The 23,171-nt window shown below is 45.2% G+C and overlaps 1 protein-coding gene across 1 annotated transcript; it reads left to right on the forward strand.

Annotated features, from left to right (window-relative positions):
- Positions 1–683: 683 nt before the first annotated feature.
- T265_11297 (hypothetical protein) lies at positions 684–21,786 on the forward strand (the record flags this gene model as incomplete). The annotated part of the gene is made up of 7 exons (XM_009177918.1): positions 684–1,214; positions 6,140–6,351; positions 9,604–9,763; positions 10,798–10,940; positions 16,976–17,124; positions 19,355–19,459; positions 21,335–21,786. 6 exons carry the CDS (start codon positions 6,203–6,205, stop codon positions 21,625–21,627), a joined length of 999 nt encoding a protein of 332 aa, XP_009176182.1.
- Between the last annotated feature and the right edge of the window lie 1,385 nt (positions 21,787–23,171).

Raw genomic sequence — 23,171 nt, forward strand, 5'->3', positions numbered from 1 at the left:
ATTAGGGACGGCTGGCCCCCGAACACCTATGCAGACGACAACCTGGTGTGCGCAGCACGTGACCTTGTTACTGCAGTTTGTAGTGTTTTATGTCATGCGAAACATAAATATTAGTTGTACCGCTTCACTTCCCCATGACATAAAAAATAGTAAACAAAATATCGATCAATTACATGAACCACACTTTTCATTGTATCACATGTGAACGGGCAGCATGTGTGAGTCTTTCTCTACCGAAAGTTATGGCACTAGCCTACTTTGGAACGCCGATAAAAAATACGAATCTGTTATGTGTCGAAAGATAATACGTTTTTCGATGGGATTGAGCGTAGAGCACGGATTACTCCCTCTGGTAAGGGAGAGATACACACAATCCCCACACCAATCGGCGTGATCAAATTGACGACTCATCAGTTGTTCTACGCGCACCCGTTTGTTAACGTTCAGATATATGGAGATGCTCTTACCCACGAGAGTATTATGGTGGAATTTAATCGTTTCTAAGGGTTTTGTCATTGTGGACATACTTTTTCGTTTCTTTTCGTTAGTTACGAGCCATTGAGAAGGAATGGTATGTTGTTTTTGGCCGTTACATTCATTTGCTTGAACCGCTTTTGAAGGCCAATTTGTAAACTAGGAAGACAGACTCTCCCATGTATTGTTCGGATGGTTAATAAGGAGCCTTTGGCGCTAAAACGTTTATTTTATAATTTCCAGTGAGCCATCCATGTGATCTGAAGGATGCTACAAGACGATCGGGCCTATTCGGAGATGGGTAGTTATATCCCCCCGTACTCCACGGAATTCGGTTACGATATGGACCGCGATCAACCGTTATTTCCGGCTGATTCACAGGGAATTTCTAGTCCGGTAGACGGTAAACCCAAGATTTTTCTCATGGGACTTCGAAAGTTTGTTATACATATGCAATTGACAGTGATATTTCAGGAGCGGCAAGTCTTCAATTCAGCGAGTTGTGTTCCATAAAATGGCCCCAAATGATACTCCCTACCTGGAAAGTACTCACCGGATAGAAAAGAACGGTAGTTAATATTGTCGTTCATGTCACGTTCCGTTTAGACGTTTCCGACTGTTCCTTCATCAAATTCCAGATATGGGATTTTCCCGGTCAATTCAACTTTTGCGACGTTCTATTTCAGCCGGAGCTTATATTTAAAGCCTCATGCGCTGTGATATTCGTAATTGACGCACAAGTGAGAATTTCTCATTTTCGATGTAGTGCTGTTTCTTGTCCGATGTAGCTACCTTACTGAGTGTTGATTTGTAACTTTTTTAAAACATTTTCTAGTCTTTATGTCTTGGTTTGAGCTGTACAACAACACAACAGCGCTTGTCTTTAGTCACAAACTAAGGTGTGGTCTCTCGAGGGAGAGAGGCCAAATCACCTCGTTCCGCTCTATGTTTCTTGGAGGAGAGATTACTGTACCTGTTTACTGAATATCACAAAGAAGGCATCCGTCCATTTCAGTTAACCAAGAATGCGTTGGCTCCAGCTACTAGGCTTTGGTTACTGAAAATGCGGTGACCAGGAGAAGTATAGCCATGCATCGAAAGCGTAATCAGCATAATCACTTCGTTGATGTTGGGTCATTCTGGTTGTCCAGCTGATGCAGGGGTGCCACTGTCCTCCTTAATAACTAGTGTTGAACTGAATCCCGGGGTCGCAGGGGGCGGAAACCCTACTGATTTCAATGATTGGGATAATCACACTCCGTTGCCGGGTCGTGGACTGTCCGTCTCTCGATCGCTAAGCACAGGACTGGATGGGTCTCTGCCATTCATAGTAGATGTTCCAACCAGCGTAACCTCTGATTAGTTCGTCAATCGCGACAGAGTTCCTTTCTCCTAGGGCCATATGGTTTAACTTGGCGTTGCGAGGCCTATTTTTCCTACCAGATCCGTACAATGCTTCAGAGACATCAGTGTTCAAACACAAACTTTTCCTAGGGGGCACGTTTCTGATTCATAAAGCACTATGGACCGCGCTGTCGCAGTGTATATTCCGTCCTTAACAAACAAACTGACGTTCCGCCTTCACCATAAGTGTCGAAGGTTGACAAGGGCTTTCCTGGCCATCGAGACGTGATCCTGTCTTCAGCCTGTCAATTTCCACTTACGCAACTACCCTGCTAGGCAAAATTCTCTCTCTCTCTCTCTCTCTCTCTCTATATATATATATATATATATATATATATATATGCTGTCGGTAAAACCATAACATTGGCCAGCATCACCAGCAGCAGAGCTATTATTTAGAAATATCATACCAAAAGTGGTATTCTTTGGCACTTTTTCATATGGCATCTCAACTGATGCGCGCAAGTCCCCCAGGTTAGCTATTCAGATTAGGTCCGCCTCCGAAAGAACCTTTCATTCATAATTAACTTTGGATACCGACGACCTTCTAAAACCACATGTGTATGATCACTTGGCGCTGTGTGGTTTCCTGACTGTCTACTGACGTGTATTATTCTAAGCTGTTGTGTATATGCAGGATCAGCTGCAACAAGCAGCTGAGACTACTACTGAGCAACCCGGGAAAAAATGTCGCTATGCGTCAACCCCCTCCGGATGGAGTCCCCGACACCTCAGTTCAGCAAAACAGGAATGGAGTTTGTGGAGCACTGTCCAAGCCTTTGTTGCCCCAGTAGCACACTGTCTGTTTGACTTTTCTTTTGAAGATGTTGTTAAGGCTAGTGCAGCTCCTTCAAAATCCAGAAGCGATCTTGGACAAGCCATAGCCCGCGCATGGTGACTAGACGGAGTGTTCCTGTCCACCATCTTGTACACATCGGCGCAGCATCCGACACTTGAGCAGTTTTCACTTGTCATGCCTGTAGTGAATACTTGGTGTCTGCGGACTGAGTGACAGCAAACCGCAGAGGTTCCCTGGCACTCGCTTTCTGAGGGGATGACTGCTGAGTAACACAGTTGTCTACTGAGCCTTGGACATGTGTCAAATGGAGGCGAACAAGGTCCGAAAGGAGTTTCTGCATGGTCACCGAGAATACCAATAAACGGAACCTGGGCAGACAAAATCGTGACACTTAATCGCAAAGGTTAAAGACTGCTAACATCAAGCTGATGAAGTTGGAAGTGGGGGTACAAAACAGTGCCGGATGAATAAAGATGACAAGGCGTGGCGTTCATCAGTTCAACGAAAGATAAATTCGAGGCAGAGAACTAAATTACGAAATGCGCAAAGGCCTGCTGAGATCTGTCAGACCTGGGGTTAGAACAAGGTGAATACGACTGGACGAAAATCACCTTATCGGCCAGAAAGGCCAAATCATAATGAGCCACAGTAAGACAAGCGCTAATGACCTGTTTTGACTGCTTCGCAGTTCAGGTCACTGATTTGCCCGAAAGAAACAAATATGTGTTCAACTATCTTAAAGTCTCTATGCTCCAAGACACTGGAAAATTCGATGTTCTGTGCCTCTGAAAGTGCCAGAACTGGCTGCCAATCGAAATCGACGTACAGACCACAATATTTTAAAACGGTCCTGACCACAATACAGTTCTGTTCTGCTCTAGGTTTACTGACACTGCGTCTCTAGGCCACTTAATTCAACTACTACGTTGTTCCCAATGGTGTCTGTAAAAAGCCTGCCTGAAGACTCTAGGTACCATGAGGCGTTAAAACTACTGTCCTGTCTGGAATGGCTTTCTGTGACAACCTTGGCTGGCGCTGGTTACGTCACATGTGTACCAGTCGGCCGTATCGTATGGTTGCGAATCGTGGGTTTCAGCCGTTTGGTTTCCCAAAGGTGAACCATCGTTTAGACAAGCCTCTGACTTCACAACTGCCCTGTGCACCATCTGGTCTCATCCAGGTTTACATCGGCCGCAAGGTTTTTAGGTGGTTAAACACACGAGTCGGCGCATTCAGTATCGTGTAGTATGAACAGGGCTTCATCGATGTATTCTGATGTGATAGATGAATCCGTAGACGCCTGCTACAAAGTTTCCGTCAAGTGTACTCTCCAATTCAACATGTTTCCCTTCAAGTTCGTTTACTTGGATTGCTGACAGTTTGTCTGTCAGCGATAGTGTAAGTGAATTCACTTCAGAACCCACCGAGAACCAACCCCGAATAACTCATTTACCACTCAGCTACGGCGCATGAACTTGCTTCTTCCAGAAGTCAGTGACCAAACGTCTACAGCCAATCTTGCTTTCACAACCTTTTACGTCGCAAGGTCAGGTTACCAAGGTGAACACCATGTGACTATTTTACTGGCTGTCTGACCTTATCTAACAATCTGTTAGTAAGTTGTTTGACTGTCTTCTTGGTAAGAAGTCCTTCCAAAAATGGAGACCATCATTTTTAGTAATTCACTCTGCGGGCGGACAAACTGTACTAGGGTTAACGTCACTTGTCGTGTTGATGTGTGAACCACGCGATCAAGCCAGGAACGACCGTGGAACTAATGCATCCGATTCCACATCTTAGCTCCATCGCGCCCTGCTGACGATGTGTGCTAAAGTTTGTAGCACTGGCATGAGAATGAAGAATAATATGTGGGCCCACCAAGTTATATTTCCTTATTTAATCTCATGTCATGGCCAAACTTATATTCATTGAAATGTTACTTTACCGAAGGCGTATGAATTGATTATTCCTAGCCAGTATATTAATATATCCCATATTGACCAAAGACTTTATTTCTTATCCAAAAAAGTGTACTACCAAAAATGTGAAAGATACTTCGGAATCCTTCATTTCTGACAACCATGTCACTAGGGTCCCGGCTCCACGACTATCGAAGAGAGGTGCGCTGACACGCTGGAATTTGACCTTATTGCATACACGGAGCCTCTCTAGCCAGGTCAGTCAGTGAGTATCAAACTGACGGTCACTCTCAGATCAGAGGTTGATACTATTCCGACGAATCATTCCTTTAAGCTTAGGCCACTCATATGATCCTACGCTAGTATATGTTGCTTTGTATTGAAACGCTTTGGTTGAGGACGCCAGCCGTCCTTCTGTCAAGGTTCGGATGCCCTAAAAACCATCCGCGACTACCTGCACAATGAGCGAATGTGAGCAGCTTTGTAGATCTCAGTTGTAGGCACGTCAGTCAGGTCCTCAGGGGCTTCACCAATCACATGTCAGCGCAGGTATTTATTCGGTCCGCTTGACGTATTCAGGCGGTGTTTTCTTATTTTTATTGAAGTAGTTCACTTTCAGGGCGGGACACTCTCCAGTATAGCTCAATGGATCGCTGAGGTGCGCAAACCGCCACAGGTAAGTAAGGTCCGGTCTCGTAGTAGCACTTTATAGTTCTGAACCAAGGAGGGCACTGTTGTCTACGTCCACTGAGTGTCTGTGAGCACCCTGACCGCCACACCACGGTAAGGTCCAGTCTCGTAGTAGCACTTTATAGTTCTGAACCAAGGAGGGCACTGTTGTCTACGTCCACTCAGTGTCTGTGAGTGAGCACCCTGAGAGCCAATATAAAAGGAGTAGTGAGGCCATCCTCTAATCAGAAGCAGTTGTGCCTATGACGGTTTGTACTGTCCTCTACCACAGCGTTTATTATTAAACACTGACCATTCAATCATTGGCCGATTATGTATAAAACCGATGTACTACCAAACCTTGCGAGGAGGTTGATGTGGCTCCGATGCATGCACTTGCGTGGCCCAAGATTTTAGGTGTATCAAACTTGTGTCTCTGAGCTTTATGTAAGGTTCTGTGGTTTTGGGTCCTTTTTGCTTTGTGGTCATAGCTCAGTGTACTCAAGAGCAGCTGCCTAAATATGCTTGGGCAATCCATAAATGCCAGCCACTTGTCAACATCTAGTTAGTTACCAGAGTCCGACTAAACTGCTTCAAGAATCGAGGCTCCAAGTACTACATTGCCTTCGAGTCCTTGAGCGTTCATAAAAAAATCCCGTCAGCCAATACTATGATTATCATTCTTTTGAGAGAATTCGCTGTGTGGTCTCTTCAGAGAGGTTAGTTTTTTTTAGTGTAAGACAGCCGTATTTTCTACTATATTCACCGCGGGTGCAATTGTCGTTGAACGAATACCAGTTTGCTGTTGATGTCTTTGGTCTTTTCTACTTCATAGCGTTTCCAGTGATCCACGTTCTCTTCTGTTTTCCCACAGGATGATTATCACGAAGCCGTAAACGAACTTCACAAAATTTTGAAAAAGGCGCTTCATAGCAATATGAACATAAAGTTTGACGTCTTCATCCACAAGGTGGACTGTTTGAATGATGACCAGAAGATTGATATTCAACGGGACATCTCCCAGCGGGTGATGAGTGCCGCTGAGGACACGTACTGTGACAGCGGAGCCTCAAATTTGTATATAGGGTGAGTTAGTGAAGGGCTCTTGGACTGTCTGCTGTTGTCTACTTTTTTCGGTCGTTGATCCAGCGGATGGCATCAGGATCTTAGCATCCAACACGGGTTGCGTTATGAAGCATTTCTACACTTGCGCTTCACAACAGCCCTCACCAGTGGTTCGCGTACACACAAATTTAAGACGCTTTCAGCAAACTGTCTTTCCGATTCACCTCTTGAAATGTGCTCGTTTATGCGTCCAAATTGACGATAGTCAACAACGACGCAGTTGTTTCATTAGTTTGGCACAAAGCTAACCATATCTATAAGTCATGTACATGTACGCGAAATGCACTCATTTTTTCACCAATCGGTAGAAGCAGCTGAATCTCTTATGATACTCTTTAGCTGATTGTGCTGCACGAGTTCTTCCAATGTTTCAGTTGGTACGATATTCGAGATATCACAGTATATTTTATTAAAAGATACCACTCATGATTCTTTGACAGTCTATGACCGATTTCACCCTTGTTCACAATCTGATATTATAATATCGAGCGTACAATACACATTCGTGCTTCCCCATTTATACGTCTTGTTATGGACTGGGCCATGTCTGACAATGTCTCTAATCATTGATACGTCCCATTTCGGAGTCCTCATCCAGAGAGGTGACTGTGATCAGCGCAGCTGAGTTTGCTGGTAACGATATGCGTGCTTGGCTGCCAAGTCGTTGACCTCCCCTGGCTCATTTCTGCGGTTGAGTGGTGTGATTGGCCTACCGGGCTTCTTGAACCAGTGTATGTGTCTATCGGTCGACCCACGTCTCAAAACTGCCCAGGCTGGTAGCGCCACGGCACTTCAAACCTGAACAATTTCTTTTGGTTGTGGGTAGTTGCCGAAGTCGATTTTTGTGTTCACACGGGTTTGTATGAACTTACTAGAGAGGTCGCGTTGAGACAGGAGAAGGATTGTTCAAGTGTGTTATGAACCCTGCGACCACGCCCAGCTGCTTTACACGTAATTAACCCGCGTTACACTCCAGAACAACAGTGTCCAAACCTGATCAGTTGGTTCAGTGTGACATTGTTGAAATTGAGCTAGTCCGTTTTTTGTGCTCAATCACACTATCTGATCGTCGTGTTTTCACCAGTCGGTTGACTCCAAAGGATCTACTCAAGTTGACTGACGTATCAGCATTAAAATGTGATAATGCGAACTGCGAGAAGCTGGTGTTTCGAGAAGAATTGATGTCAATCTTACGACCTATGTAAATAACGTGTTCGACGATCGATAAATTTGGGTTACGATCAATCATTCTGCGTTGACTCCGATCTGGTATGCTCTTCCTCTGCAGGAAATATGTTGGTACATATTAGGAGCAGCTAAATGCGGATGGCACTGCAAATACTCGACAGGGAACTAGTTTTTACTAATGTACAAATACAATCAGACAATTTACTGATTGACTGGTACGGAATTTACAGTACAAAAATACATAAAGAGGCAATCCTCGAAGTTACACATATTCAAGGGTCACGTGTTTGAGGCGATACAAAGTGGCAGAACACCGGTAGTACGGGAGTAGATCGGTCAGTATTGAGTCACAAAACTGACAGCTCTGAATGGCTGGAAATCGCGTGATCTGCAGTGGGTTTGCTTGGTCCAAGTCACGGTTTTAGTAAGTTTCGGTATACTTTGTGCCAGTTGGGCTGGATGACTTGTGATTGGAGCTTCCCTCCGACTGGCATGGGACGGGACGGGAGAAGCAGGACTTACTGATGTCGTTTATGATGGAAATTACGGACGAGTTCTAAGCCCACAGGCCGAGTGCAAAAACTCCAGAACTACCTAGAACATGGGCATGCGTAGCTGCGGGGATGATCCTGGCGAAGTTAAGGGATAGAGCTCGGTTCTTCTTGAGTTTCTCGGGGGATCGCATCTCATTTAGTGGTCACACACGTACAGGACCCGGGTAATAGCGTGACTCACTCCTGTCAATCCGATTTTGGGGCTCGGAACATACTTTTCAAATCTTAAGGCGACGTTCTCTCCCCAAATCGTTCAAACAACGCCCTAGCCAAGGAGTCAGTTGTTCAACCATAAACCGTCTTAATGATTCTAGTCGGTGCACTTTTGATCACCGAAGATAACGAGAATAAGAGAATGACAGACACTTTTCGAAGTGTCCTACCCTGGTTCAATGAAGTTAGGTCGTTATGCTCCTCCGACAAAATGGGGTGATAGAGTTGTGCATTGGAGGATCTAATGGGCCACATTAGTCAGGTTCACTAACAATGTGTAGGTCCCGAGCCGGGGTCCCCACCCAGTGGAAAGACATAATAGCTAACGGGTAAAATCGAATTAATGTGTCTGACTATGGTCTTCCATGGATTCTACATAAACGATGGCATCAGCTAGGTGGACACGTACGTCTTTAGGATTCCATCACTCACCGTTTGAACGTTTTTGCTCACATTGTGAACCAGACTGGTGTGACTCGAAGAGCTCGGAAAATGATGCGGATGATTTGTCATCAATCTTTGTCAAGCTACCTCAGAGGGACTGTATTCAAAGTAGTTTAAATTTTTCGAAGCTTCTGCAAAAATTCAGGGAATGGGGCAAAATATCTGCCTTCAGTGAACTCGATGAACTCAAACGAAGCGAATTATCCGACATTTTGATATTTCGCCTGCGGACATAGCTTCACACTGTCCCTGTCACGTCATCTGCGGTGCTTGCTCGATTTTCTCAGAAAGTAGGTTACCGAGGACCGAATATTTTTTCAGCAGACGAAGCCAATTCCCATTGTTTTCGTATTAGCTTCGTGCGCGAACACCTTTCGGCTGCTTGTACGGAATGTCGCCGCACGGTCGATGGACATTTCGTCTAGCGATGAACCTTCGAGGCCAAAAGTATTTGAGCGTGGGGGTGCTTGGATCTTTGGTCGTCTCAGCGAACTCCTAATTTGAAGCCATTCGTTTGTTTTGGAATGCCTGTAATCTAATCTTTCTTGAGCATTATGTGGGGTTGGACTGGACAGTGATCCCGTAAAATCTTTAGCTCGAACACTTTCAGGTGTTTTTGAACAGGATTGATCCACCAAAGGAGCTTGCCTTTGCACTTCAGCACTGCGGTTGCTGGTGAATGTCCAAAGATGAGCTAACGGCCCAGTGTTCTTCGGTCAAACAGACTATGTTTTCATCTGTCTTTTTTACTTAGTTTCACGAAACTGTCGTGATCGTTACTAACCTTTGATAACTGCATTACGTAGGACCTCAGCAGTGCACCGTCTCACTATAGTCTGCCTGTTCTGTACAACGACAGATTTCATCTCACGACAATATATGATCATTCCATCTTCGAGGCCTTCAGCAAGGTGGTCCAGCGACTGATTCCCTGTCTTGACGCGTTTGAAGAGCTTTTGGACATATTCATTACGGTGAGTTGGTGCTTCCTGTTTGCTGCATCTTTTTGAAGTATAGTTGATACTAAATTTGGTTTGTTCGCTTTGGTTTATAGATTATCCTTTCAGAAGCTGACCGACATTACCCTCACCAGCGTAAAATGCTACATTCTGTATTGACTGTAGCCGTTTTCTTACTGCTTCAGGTCGATCCCCGTTAGGGTTTTATTCTGAACATCCGCTGGTAATAACACCGTATGGAAGGCTCCAACCTACTGCAGACTAGCAATTAGCTCAGTATTTTGGAGAAAATACTTACATGATGTCGTGAGCTAATTGTCCAAAACCGCGCAGTGCATGCTCCCCTCATAGAATTCTACCCAATACGATGGCGATACTACTGCCGAACGCCGTCACCTTTTGTGTTTAACAACCGAATTAGACTGTTTTGAGGTTACCGATCGGAACTGCGAGCATACGACAGAGGGATTTTGTAGCTATCTTGTGTAAATGTGCCATCTGCTCGTTGTTATTCGATTACAATTGAAACTGCCTATCTATGTGTCAATTTATTTCAAATAAAAATGCGACTGAATCCCGAAAAACTCAGTCACACCAGGCCACCATCGTTGAAGGGGTGTGATCGGTCATATGACCCTGTGTTTAGTAGTTATGCATTATGGGGGTGGGGGAGTAGACGGCTCAGTCGTTAGAGCACGAATTTACTGACCGTGGTTCGAACCCGACCGTTGGTCTCGACTTCGGGGGTGGGGGAGTAGACGGCTCAGTCGTTAGAGCACGAATTTACTGACCGTGGTTCGAACCCGACCGTTGGCTCTCGACTTCCCCTGTCTAGGCTTAGGCAACCTGGCAGTATCCCGGCCTTCGTGCTTCCTTCGGGTGGCATGGCAGTTAGGCATCGAAAGGGTATTGCAGCTGGACGATTTTTTAGTCATCCATTCTAACTTAGTGTGTTGATGTCAGTCAGGTTTTCGCATTTCTCCAACGATGCAACAGTGACACTGACCTGACGTTCATCATTTGCGGTCCATTATTGTTCTATTCTGCAGAACTCCATGGTCGACAAAGCCTTCCTGTTCGATGTATCCTCCAAAATCTATTTGGCCACAGATTCATCCGTGGTGGACATGCCCACATACGAATTGTGCTGTGATATGATTGACGTCGTGGTTGACGTGGCCGCAATTTACACGTACGTCTTTTTTATGGCTTCGCAGCCATCCTGAGATATGCGGGATCTGTGCTATTTTCCTTGAAATTGCATTGGAAAAGTATGACGGGATGACAGAGTTTGTTCTGTAAAACTGGTCACATGATTTGCATACTACTGTGCTTTGCCGTACAACTTGCTAGTGAATTAAACCAACAATCATTTTTCATTTTGGTGCTTTCCCGTCCTGAGGACATCGCCTGGGTTGACTGCGCGCTGAGGTTACTCATGCCCAATTTCTTGGAGCTAGGAATCCAATGAGCACCCGAGGAAGGACCTGTGAGAGACGGTCATTTTATTGACCGACTCTTTTTTAACCGGTTGGCCAATCCTCAAAAGCCTGAAAAAAGTTACCAATAGAAAACTCAGCACTGAAACAAACACAAATTCAGTCTGTCTTTTGGACTGGATAGACATCCCTGTTGTTTAAGGCATAAGATCTGGTGCTTCGCAACCTCTCTACAACGGGTCGGACTAGTCATTTCTGAGGATTTTGAAACCTGGTGCATGTCCTTTTACGAGGTGCACCATTCGGGGGCATCTGAACTGTTTCAACCTGGGGGATGGGAGGTTGGGCTGAAAACGGTACGGGGATATGAAAACGTTTTCTAGCCGCTCGTTAGTGTGCACTGACGATTTTACCAACTACCAAGCTCGGCGAACAGATCAACAAACAAGCAGTGCCCCCCGAGCTACCTATATTCCGCAACACCATGCAAAGTCAAGATGTTCACTGTACGTATTGTTAGTATTTTATAAAAAATATTAGGTTCTGCTAGGTCGCTCAATTTCCTCCGGGTCCAGCAAATCACTGTTTCACCTCCCCCTGTTGTTACAGGAAGGGCCATTTATTTGCATACACGATCTTTCTATGGTCACCAGAATCTGCGCCCCATGATTTATTGATGTATCAATTGGTAGTTGTTGGATTTTTCGAACTCACGTTAACTTCCCTTCCGTTTGAACAGTTCTGGTGCCGTTTTTCTTCGTTTTGCAGTGTGCTCCGTACCTGAAAGTCTGGCAACGTATTCACACTACTTTGTTTACTCTGTCATTCTAGAAGGCGAACAAGCAGTGCGGCGTCTACTCAACTACAAAACACCAAATTTGCTGTCCTAATTTGTTTGGGATGAGTAGAACTCAGTCCATTTCGCTTCAGGAACCAAGTGAAATAGGTTCAGATCGTAGATGACCATGGCGGCTTCTTGTGTGTTTGTTCTTTTCCTCATGCCTAACGTTCAGTTGTAACACCCCTTCGGTGCCTAACTGCCATTCCACCCGAAGGAAGCACGAAGGCTGACCAGGTACCCAAACCCAGGCAGGGGAAGTCGAGAGGCAGAGGTCGCGTTCGAACCATGGACCTTCCGGTCAGTAAATTCGCGCTCCAGCCACGTGAGCCATCTCGCCTTATGCCTGGTGCAGTGTGTTTCCTGCCTGTTTACTGGAGCTTGATGCAGTTCAGTGATTGGGACGCGAACATACTGAAAGTAAGGTCCTTGATTCGAACTCAACCCCTGCAATCTTGACTGCTTCTGTCTAGACTTGGATAACTTGGCAGTATCTCAACCCTCGTGCGCTTCTTTAGGGTGGCATGTAGAAAAGGCACCGAAAGGGTGCTACAACTGGACGATTACTATTTTTATTATTGTTACTGGAAAAATTGGTAGCACGGGATTCGCACCGGAAACTTTTTCAAAGATGTTTTCTATTTTGAGGTTTTGCACGGAGAAAATATCGCATTCACAAGGTAAAATGAAAGCTGAATTGCAAAGACAGTTGTTTCACGATGTTGCTAGGATGGAGCCTTACCATAAATAGGTATACTACATTGGTCGTCTACTTTTAGGAGCTTCAGTGCAGCTTTTCACTGTGTACTGTGATATTTCCCGTAAGTCGTCTTACACGCAGATTGCTGTGCTTTCCGTATGCCACAAAATGAATGCGTCTCCTTGTTTCTGCTCAGTTTACTTCTACTAATTAAGAGTTCCGCTGTCATTGCGGATAAAATCTCTGACAACTCCTCACTCAGCAGACAGATTTCTTCGAATTTTTTTGGCACCCGCTCGTATGTTGTTTGCTCCAGCTGTGGGTTTCTCAAAAAGCGCATCGCTTTCTATAGACAAACAGAACTTTGAATGCAGTGTGATATAGCATATTCATGGGGTTTCCAGGGATGGCAGTGTAAACAACGTCCGTTCCGTTTTCTAGCCGCTCGTTAGTGTGCACTGACGATTTTACCAACTACCAAGCTCGGCGAACAGATCAACAAACAAGCAGTGCCCCCCGAGCTACCTATATTCCGCAACACCATGCAAAGTCAAGATGTTCACTGTACGGTTAGTTAGTATTTTATAAAAAATATTAGGTTCTGCTAGGTCGCTCAATTTCCTCCGGGTCCAGCAAATCACTGTTTCACCTCCCTTGTTACAGGTAAAAAATATTAGGTTCTGCTAGGTCGCTCAATTTCCTCCGGGTCCAGCAAATCACTGTTTCACCTCCCCCTGTTGTTACAGGAAGGGCCATTTATTTGCATACACGATCTTTCTATGGTCACCAGAATCTGCGCCCCATGATTTATTGATGTATCAATTGGTAGTTGTTGGATTTTTCGAACTCACGTTAACTTCCCTTCCGTTTGAACAGTTCTGGTGCCGTTTTTCTTCGTTTTGCAGTGTGCTCCGTACCTGAAAGTCTGGCAACGTATTCACACTACTTTGTTTACTCTGTCATTCTAGAAGGCGAACAAGCAGTGCGGCGTCTACTCAACTACAAAACACCAAATTTGCTGTCCTAATTTGTTTGGGATGAGTAGAACTCAGTCCATTTCGCTTCAGGAACCAAGTGAAATAGGTTCAGATCGTAGATGACCATGGCGGCTTCTTGTGTGTTTGTTCTTTTCCTCATGCCTAACGTTCAGTTGTAACACCCCTTCGGTGCCTAACTGCCATTCCACCCGAAGGAAGCACGAAGGCTGACCAGGTACCCAAACCCAGGCAGGGGAAGTCGAGAGGCAGAGGTCGCGTTCGAACCATGGACCTTCCGGTCAGTAAATTCGCGCTCCAGCCACGTGAGCCATCTCGCCTTATGCCTGGTGCAGTGTGTTTCCTGCCTGTTTACTGGAGCTTGATGCAGTTCAGTGATTGGGACGCGAACATACTGAAAGTAAGGTCCTTGATTCGAACTCAACCCCTGCAATCTTGACTGCTTCTGTCTAGACTTGGATAACTTGGCAGTATCTCAACCCTCGTGCGCTTCTTTAGGGTGGCATGTAGAAAAGGCACCGAAAGGGTGCTACAACTGGACGATTACTATTTTTATTATTGTTACTGGAAAAATTGGTAGCACGGGATTCGCACCGGAAACTTTTTCAAAGATGTTTTCTATTTTGAGGTTTTGCACGGAGAAAATATCGCATTCACAAGGTAAAATGAAAGCTGAATTGCAAAGACAGTTGTTTCACGATGTTGCTAGGATGGAGCCTTACCATAAATAGGTATACTACATTGGTCGTCTACTTTTAGGAGCTTCAGTGCAGCTTTTCACTGTGTACTGTGATATTTCCCGTAAGTCGTCTTACACGCAGATTGCTGTGCTTTCCGTATGCCACAAAATGAATGCGTCTCCTTGTTTCTGCCGTTTTCTAGCCGCTCGTTAGTGTGCACTGACGATTTTACCAACTACCAAGCTCGGCGAACAGATCAACAAACAAGCAGTGCCCCCCGAGCTACCTATATTCCGCAACACCATGCAAAGTCAAGATGTTCACTGTACGTATTGTTAATATTTTATAAAAAAATATTAGGTTCTGCTAGGTCGCTCAATTTCCTCCGGGTCCAGCAAATCACTGTTTCACCTCCCCCTGTTGTTACAGGAAGAGCCATTTATTTGCATACACGATCTTTCTATGGTCACCAGAATCTGCGCCCCATGATTTATTGATGTATCAATTGGTAGTTGTTGGATTTTTCGAACTCACGTTAACTTCCCTTCCGTTTGAACAGTTCTGGTGCCGTTTTTCTTCGTTTTGCAGTGTGCTCCGTACCTGAAAGTCTGGCAACGTATTCACACTACTTTGTTTACTCTGTCATTCTAGAAGGCGAACAAGCAGTGCGGCGTCTACTCAACTACAAAACACCAAATTTGCTGTCCTAATTTGTTTGGGATGAGTAGAACTCAGTCCATTTCGCTTCAGGAACCAAGTGAAATAGGTTCAGATCGTAGATGACCATGGCGGCTTCTTGTGTGTTTGTTCTTTTCCTCATGCCTAACGTTCAGTTGTAACACCCCTTCGGTGCCTAACTGCCATTCCACCCGAAGGAAGCACGAAGGCTGACCAGGTACCCAAACCCAGGCAGGGGAAGTCGAGAGGCAGAGGTCGCGTTCGAACCATGGACCTTCCGGTCAGTAAATTCGCGCTCCAGCCACGTGAGCCATCTCGTCTTATGCCTGGTGCAGTGTGTTTCCTGCCTGTTTACTGGAGCTTGATGCAGTTCAGTGATTGGGACGCGAACATACTGAAAGTAAGGTCCTTGATTCGAACTCAACCCCTGCAATCTTGACTGCTTCTGTCTAGACTTGGATAACTTGGCAGTATCTCAACCCTCGTGCGCTTCTTTAGGGTGGCATGTAGAAAAGGCACCGAAAGGGTGCTACAACTGGACGATTACTATTTTTATTATTGTTACTGGAAAAATTGGTAGCACGGGATTCGCACCGGAAACTTTTTCAAAGATGTTTTCTATTTTGAGGTTTTGCACGGAGAAAATATCGCATTCACAAGGTAAAATGAAAGCTGAATTGCAAAGACAGTTGTTTCACGATGTTGCTAGGATGGAGCCTTACCATAAATAGGTATACTACATTGGTCGTCTACTTTTAGGAGCTTCAGTGCAGCTTTTCACTGTGTACTGTGATATTTCCCGTAAGTCGTCTTACACGCAGATTGCTGTGCTTTCCGTATGCCACAAAATGAATGCGTCTCCTTGTTTCTGCTCAGTTTACTTCTACTAATTAAGAGTTCCGCTGTCATTGCGGATAAAATCTCTGACAACTCCTCACTCAGCAGACAGATTTCTTCGAATTTTTTTGGCACCCGCTCGTATGTTGTTTGCTCCAGCTGTGGGTTTCTCAAAAAGCGCATCGCTTTCTATAGACAAACAGAACTTTGAATGCAGTGTGATATAGCATATTCATGGGGTTTCCAGGGATGGCAGTGTAAACAACGTCCGTTCAGGAATGCGCAAGGTGGGAGATTTCAGAGAACGGTTGAACATCATACCAATTGGACTCAGATCCTTATTCATTCAGTCTGACAGAGCTGATTCATGTCTGCACAGTTGTTAGCTTGGAATCAGGGTTTAGCCATTGTTCCTAAACAGATAATCAGTGAACAATCAACCAGACTGTTTCGCCCGACGTGCGAATTGCGAGNGGAAAGAAACTTCTTCAACATCGGCACAGTAAAAACAACGTTGCACTCGGATGCAAGGCATTTTCTCAATAAACCCAGGTTTTGTGATCCTTGACAGTACGAGCTTGGTCATCATTCTTAGTTGTTTTTTTCTGGGTGGATTGGAAATGTGGGGCAACAGGGCGTATCAAGGTTAGATACGCCGGAAGGCTAGTCATGTAGCAGTGGCGTGCCATTCATTTGCCGATAGTTTGTACCAAATAGGTAAAAACTAGGGTCTTCGGTTGATCGGCGAACAAAATGCTGTATTTGTAAATTTATCAGAAAACGGGGTCAGACGCACCCTCTCTGCGCTTTTCTGCTAGGAAGGCTTCTAAGTAGTGTTTAGGTGCGCGGTCTATAGTTACCAAACAGGCTAACTTGGACATGTCTTCTAATGGCTTTTGGAAAAATTCCATTGACCGTCAGGCTAACTTATCCTATTTCAGGCGATAATCAGCCTATTGTCAAGTAAAATATATCATGCTAGAGAGTAAAATTTACAGCGCAGATTTGTTGCTTTACCCGAATAACCGCCACGTTTTTGTACTCAACGTTCTCTGCTCAGTCCCCACTCTGATCTTGTGGACCCCCCGTTCTCCGCACAAACTGGAGCAACAATCATGCTGAACAATGACACTGTGTTATACCTGCGTGGAATTAATCAATACATGGCTCTGGCATGTCTAATGCACGAAGAATCGCTGGAAAAAATAGGTACGTAGCAAGTCGGTCTACATTTCTGGTCTAATCAATCATTATTACAGATCGAACTAGCCTAGACATTTCAGGGAGCTTGTTCTAACAGCAAAAGTGTACCCATTTGCATACGGTTTAGGTTTCGACCCGAAGTTCATTGCAGTACGTTAAGTGATTCCTTTGCCACCCTGTAAAAATGACCGATTGTGAAAGACTTAAGGTTACGCATCATACCTTAAGTAGTATACTTCTTCGGAGGGGTCTGCACGTATATGCAACACTTTTTGTCCATCAAGATCCAGATACCTTCGCAATCTGTGCAGACCATAATCACGCACTGAAAGAGGTTCACGAAAGTCTGTTTAAACGTAGGCATGGCGAAACACAACACAACGGCTAAGGACTGCTTTCAGTGTTTGTTGAAAAGCGAACTGTTCCACTCCCAGCGAAAAGAGATCCAGTGTCCTCGTTAACCAATTCCATTCTGACTTACCAGTTCGATTAAGTCAGTGGGACCAGATACATAAATTGTGCGATGGGGCACTCTCGTGCATAACTCAGTGGCCGCGGAAGTCTGTCTCTGGATGCCCAAAGCTAGTCGCAATAAAATACCTGTCAGACGGCGACGACGTCATAGGTTCGGTTAGGTCTTCCGGATAAGTCTTGTTTCAAAACATATTTGCGGCTAATATGGGATCGGTAAAATGTGGCCACTTTCTGAGCTAGCTCAGATGTATATTGCTAAGCTTTAGTGCCCTATTGGAGGTTGTGGATTGCTAGCCCTCCAAGTCTCGGTTGGAGTTGCCGAAAAATTACAAGACAGTTAATGAGCACAACTTCAGTTGTGCGATTGTTATTGTCTGTTTCTGGTCAGCTTTCGCCCACTTGACACGATTTGAGTCATGTGACAATCAGCCAAGGGTTTTCGTCCCTTCCGCGGTACGCACCTTGACCCCGATCATGTGGTATGTCATGCATTTTCCGCTATTTGGTTTCAATCGGGACCTCGAAAGCTGGCAAGAGGGATGTCGACCATCCACCTCCAGCTGGTCATCGCCGCTGATCAATGTAGATCTGAGTTAGTCCAGATGACTACGGTATCTATCGACAATGAGTACGTGGATTACAAGTGGCAGTTTTGCTACTACCTCAAAATATACTGTTCAACCACTTTGACTGAATTGGGACTGGAGTTGCTCCAGACATTAGATTTTACTCGAAGTCTGGAAGGTCATACCAATAAGCCGTGACAGTGCATGCAGGTCGCTCAAACACCAAGTACCGAAGATCATTTGGGAACCAAGGGGGATTTTGCCCAGTGGTAAAGACGCCAACTTATTGACTGGGAGATCCGTGGCATCTCGACTGCTGCTGTCTAGGCTTGAACAACCTAACAGTATCTCAGCTCTCTAGTGTTTCATTCGAGTGGCATTGCAACTAAGCACCGAAAGGGTGTTGTAGGTGAACGACTATTATTATTATTATTATTATTATTATTATTATTATTATTATTACAACTGAAGTACTCCATGTTACCCGACTCGGATGACCGGTCAGAAGTTCAGTAGGCAAACAACGAAGCAGACAGCTCAAAAGTCTTTCATAAACATGGGCCTCTTTTCACACGGCCCACAGTGTCAACTTGTGAAGGGTGTGATGTGGACATCATTCCCCCAAAGGTAGAATAGATACGACGCGAGGTCTCGTAAGCGTCGCAACCACCTGACCCGGATGGCTTGTATCCAGCACTTTTCAGTAGTCAGTTTGACAGTTTGGCAAATAAGAATACCGTCATACCAATCTTAAAAAGAATAAATAAAGACCGTGTGGAAGTCATTGAGGAGGGGGGTAAGTACGGTGCGTATAGCTCCCGAGGTGTTCTCTGGCCCTAATTTACCCAAATTACTCCAAAATCACAAGGGAGGATTAAGCTTGGTTCCTCCCGGATCGCACCTTCATTCTATAGTAAACACTTGAGTAGCGCCACTGCTTCAAACGGTTAACACTGGTTGCCTCCTTTGAAGACTATCTTTAGCTTCCCCGGTTGTCTAGAACTGTGACAATGTGTATGAAGCAAAATTATTCGCTACCTCCGCGGACTGACTAGGATTTCATCTGAGTTCACCATGTTAGGTGGTGTCAAGTGAGACTGATCTCTGTTTTTTGTCAGTTTTATTATCGCCATGTTGATGAAGTACCCACCGCCCTTTTTGCGGAACTCAAGTGGTCCCATCTTGTCGTCTTGTAGGCACTTACTATGCTGAAGTAGCTCTGCTGCGCTCGCACTCCAGAGATGCGAACGATTCAGAAAATCCAGCTGTGCAGTTTGGTGTCGGCTTCCTACCCTCAGTAGGTAAGGGGATACCGCAAGTCCGTTTGAAACTAAACTCAAGCCTCATCCTTGCGGATAAACTAATCGATGTGGTTGACAAGTCCATTTCCCCCAAGCGGTAGCGTCAGTTCCACGGATGTAGGCAAGGGCGAAATTATTCTTCGATTGGTGGGGTGACTACGGTAACTTTCCTCAATCTGTGGCGTCGACACAATGTCGGCTTGTTTGTTTACGACACTGTAGCGTACCCTATAATGTTGTAGGGTTCAGAAACCTGGACACTGCGGGCTGAAAATGTCGGATGGCTTGTAGTACTTAACCACCAATGTCTCCAGAGCGCTGCTCGAATCGGGTTGGAAGATTTAGCCAGCGGTGGTGATGTACTTTTGGTAGTCCTTGAGGGGAAGGATCCACCCAACAGACGAGGTGACTGCCCACCATAAGTGGTAGTTACATGATCATATGGTTCAAATGCCAGTAGGTTGACTTCACGAAGAGCCACTGTCCCTCAACCGCGTTCTGACCGAAGGCATGTAAGCGAGATGAGGTGATGATTTGGGGGGGGGGGAAGGAATCAAGACCGTAACCCGAAAGCCAGCTAGTGAAATCTCGGATAGGACTTGCTAGGCGAGACATTAATATATTTGGAGTAACCGACAGTCATAAGCCTGTTGCGCATCAAATGGCGGTTGTCGTCTTTCAACTGTAGCATCCTTTCTGTCCATAGGTGCCACACCACCCAAAGGAAGCATGAGGTCTGGGTTACTACCAGGCTCTCCAAGCCTAGACAGGGGCTGTCGAGATGCCAAGGACCTTCAAGTACTGACCTATCTCAAGTAGTCACTTTTCCATGACTACGGCATCCCACCCACCCCCTTACACACGGAGACACCCATAACAAGTTTCCGGAAGACCATCTTCACCACTATCCATTTCTCCACATAAGAATGTTAGTTATTATCTCTGATGCACAGCTGTCTCCAGCCTAATTGATGAATCAACCTGTGGCCGCTAGAACCATCTTGCTAAGTTTAACGCCTGCGATGCTGAGTTCATTCAGCCTCCTTCCGTCACCTATTATTGCATAGCGAGGGACCACTAAATGAACGTCCTCTTCCGAAAATCGACAGTGGTGAACAATGTGACCTTCATTAGGTGGAGTAAATGGCTGACTGATATGTTTCCCCAGGTTATGCGTGCGCGAAGATAATGAAGAGAAGAATGATGCAAATGCCATCTAGACCACTGGACATCGGTTTCTGAAACCGTTTGCAAAAGGTCACGTGGGCATCGGCGAATGGGGATACAGGACAACGGAGCAACCAATGGAATCACCCGACCGAACAACTAATCGCGACCAAAGGTCATCCCCTGCTAGCAGCACGTATATTAACACACGCACAACACTACCCAACGCACAACCACCAACCCACCGCTACGCGCTACTACGCTCCACAATAACGCACTGATGATGTCACCTCGATTGGTGATGAAACGTTTGCAATCAAATTGCCCAGCTCAGCGAACAAGCCAACGACCACCGTTTGCAACTCTGCTTTTAGAGCCTACCATAGGGTGAATCAGTTAGCGTTATGTATATTATTAGCGTATAGCGTAGCGACATCCCCTTGAGTAATCTCCGTTCCTAATTTAACACACTTAGCTAGGTGGAAAAACCAACAGCCGCCTGATCAACAACCACTAAACACAACCGCTTGCCAATATTTCGATACACCGATAAGACGCCTATATTGAGGGAACAAAATGGACTCGTATATATCATTATTTTTGGCAGTGGGGCTGCTGCAGAAATTACGGAACACACATCTGCATTTCGTTCGTATTGCATCTGAAATGTGAGATTCCAAAGCACTTCTTTCTTCCATCCCCTCTCAGGACTGATTGAATATAATTTCCAGATAATCAAAGACGGTCTTCAAAGGCTTCTCGAGGTCAGTCAACAACGCGTGCAGGATGAGCATGTGACTTTGCTGGCCCAACAGCAGCAGCGGCAACGACTACTGGATGGGATGCATGACAATGACCGAGGCGCTGGCAACTTTTCCGACATTGAATGCGAAGCTGTAGACGAAGATGATGACGAAGACGTCGGTCGCTTAGCTCTTGGGCCCACGGCGTCAAGAGTGCGCAAGCAACACTTTGATCGACGTCTCGGGAACTCTGGTTAAAATGACTGATTTTATTATTTCCCTGCTTGTTTCAGTTTCCCATTTGTGAATATGTGCTATCATTGACTTGTAATTTCCCATTTGCGTATACTGTGTCGATTTTGGTTAGTAGTAGAGATAGAATCAGTCTGATTTCTCTATCATCGCTTCTTATTTTCCTGGATCTGATGAGTTGAGTAAATCGGTTGGTTTTGTTTTTCCTTCTTTCTGAGATTTGTTCGGTACCCTTGGGAGGTGTTCGTCGAAGACAGTCTCTGTGACTGACAAGAAATGGACTGACCGAAATGACACCTGCTATTAAGGAGATGATTTGATATGCCAAACTGTTTTTGTTGGTCAGTTCGTTGCCCATATGGACATTTCATTCAACCTCCTCTGGCATGCGCATCTACTGAAGCTCTTCCATCCACAACAACTTGTCCGTGAGTGAATGTTGTGTTCCTGTAAGTCGATAAAAAAAAGACGCTCCACTGAGGGGAAATCTGTTTTTTAACACAAAACCATAGGTTTTATCAGATCATAAACGACACTGTTTGTCGTTCTTTGCGTGTTTCATAGGATGTCCAAGCGTCCACCGGCGGACGCTTGACACTTGACATCTCTCTCTGTGTTTGGCCGAAATCGCCAGTACCTCTAACCTGCAATATTAAGAAACACCTGGGTGTTGCTGTTTGGATAGACGAAGCTCGAGTTCGCTTTCAACGGTAAGCTCTTGGTTAGTTGGATGACAATTTATCAGACACGTATCATTATCAGCTTTCGATTTCGCCAACTTGTAGTGCACTTACATGCTCTGTAGCATATACACCCTAGGTTAAATGCTATAAAGCGAATCCGAGAACTGGCGACACTTGTTCTCCTGATTCTTGTGGTTTCCTTTATGAAGTAGTCTTCCAAAAAACAATGTTGTTCAACCCTCTGGTATCAATCAAAGCCTCCCGGAAACTACGCGGTGGATTGTTTTCAGGACTCTTGGAACGATGACTCGTTGACCCGTTCTCATCACCTGGTTGATTTATCCTGTTATGCTCACTGAGACACTCAGGATGCATGTTGGATTTCATTCCACATTGGGTTCATTCAGTGTGGATCGCACATGCCAGGCGCATAAGGGAGGTTGAATAAGAGTTAACTCTAAATATTCACTCGTGTTACAGAAAGAATGTCCGGTAAATAGCGGCAAATGTCCTGTGGGTCAGCGATGAAGTGAACGCATCTGAGCATCACATCAAAACAAGATGTCACCAGTGATATTGATCCGATTGCGTACCTCATTTCATCTGAATCCATCACACAATGACAGGTTCCAAAGGGGGTGCTGAGAATTTTTTGAAAACGTTGTTCTTCGCCAGACGTCCGCGTTCAAAGAGTGGAAAGGACATGTTGATCGTTTGACTAGTAAGAACTAGTATAAGAATGCTTGTCACTGTGCGACTGGTGAAATTCATGAGGGATTGACCGGGGTACATTGCCCGCTTCCCAAAATGTATCCAAATCCAGTGGTGGACTTATCATGGAGATGAGGGTCATGAACCACTGACTGA

Source organism: Opisthorchis viverrini (assembly GCF_000715545.1).
Source record: "Opisthorchis viverrini unplaced genomic scaffold opera_v5_485, whole genome shotgun sequence".
NCBI classification, from domain to species: Eukaryota; Metazoa; Platyhelminthes; class Trematoda; order Opisthorchiida; family Opisthorchiidae; genus Opisthorchis; species Opisthorchis viverrini.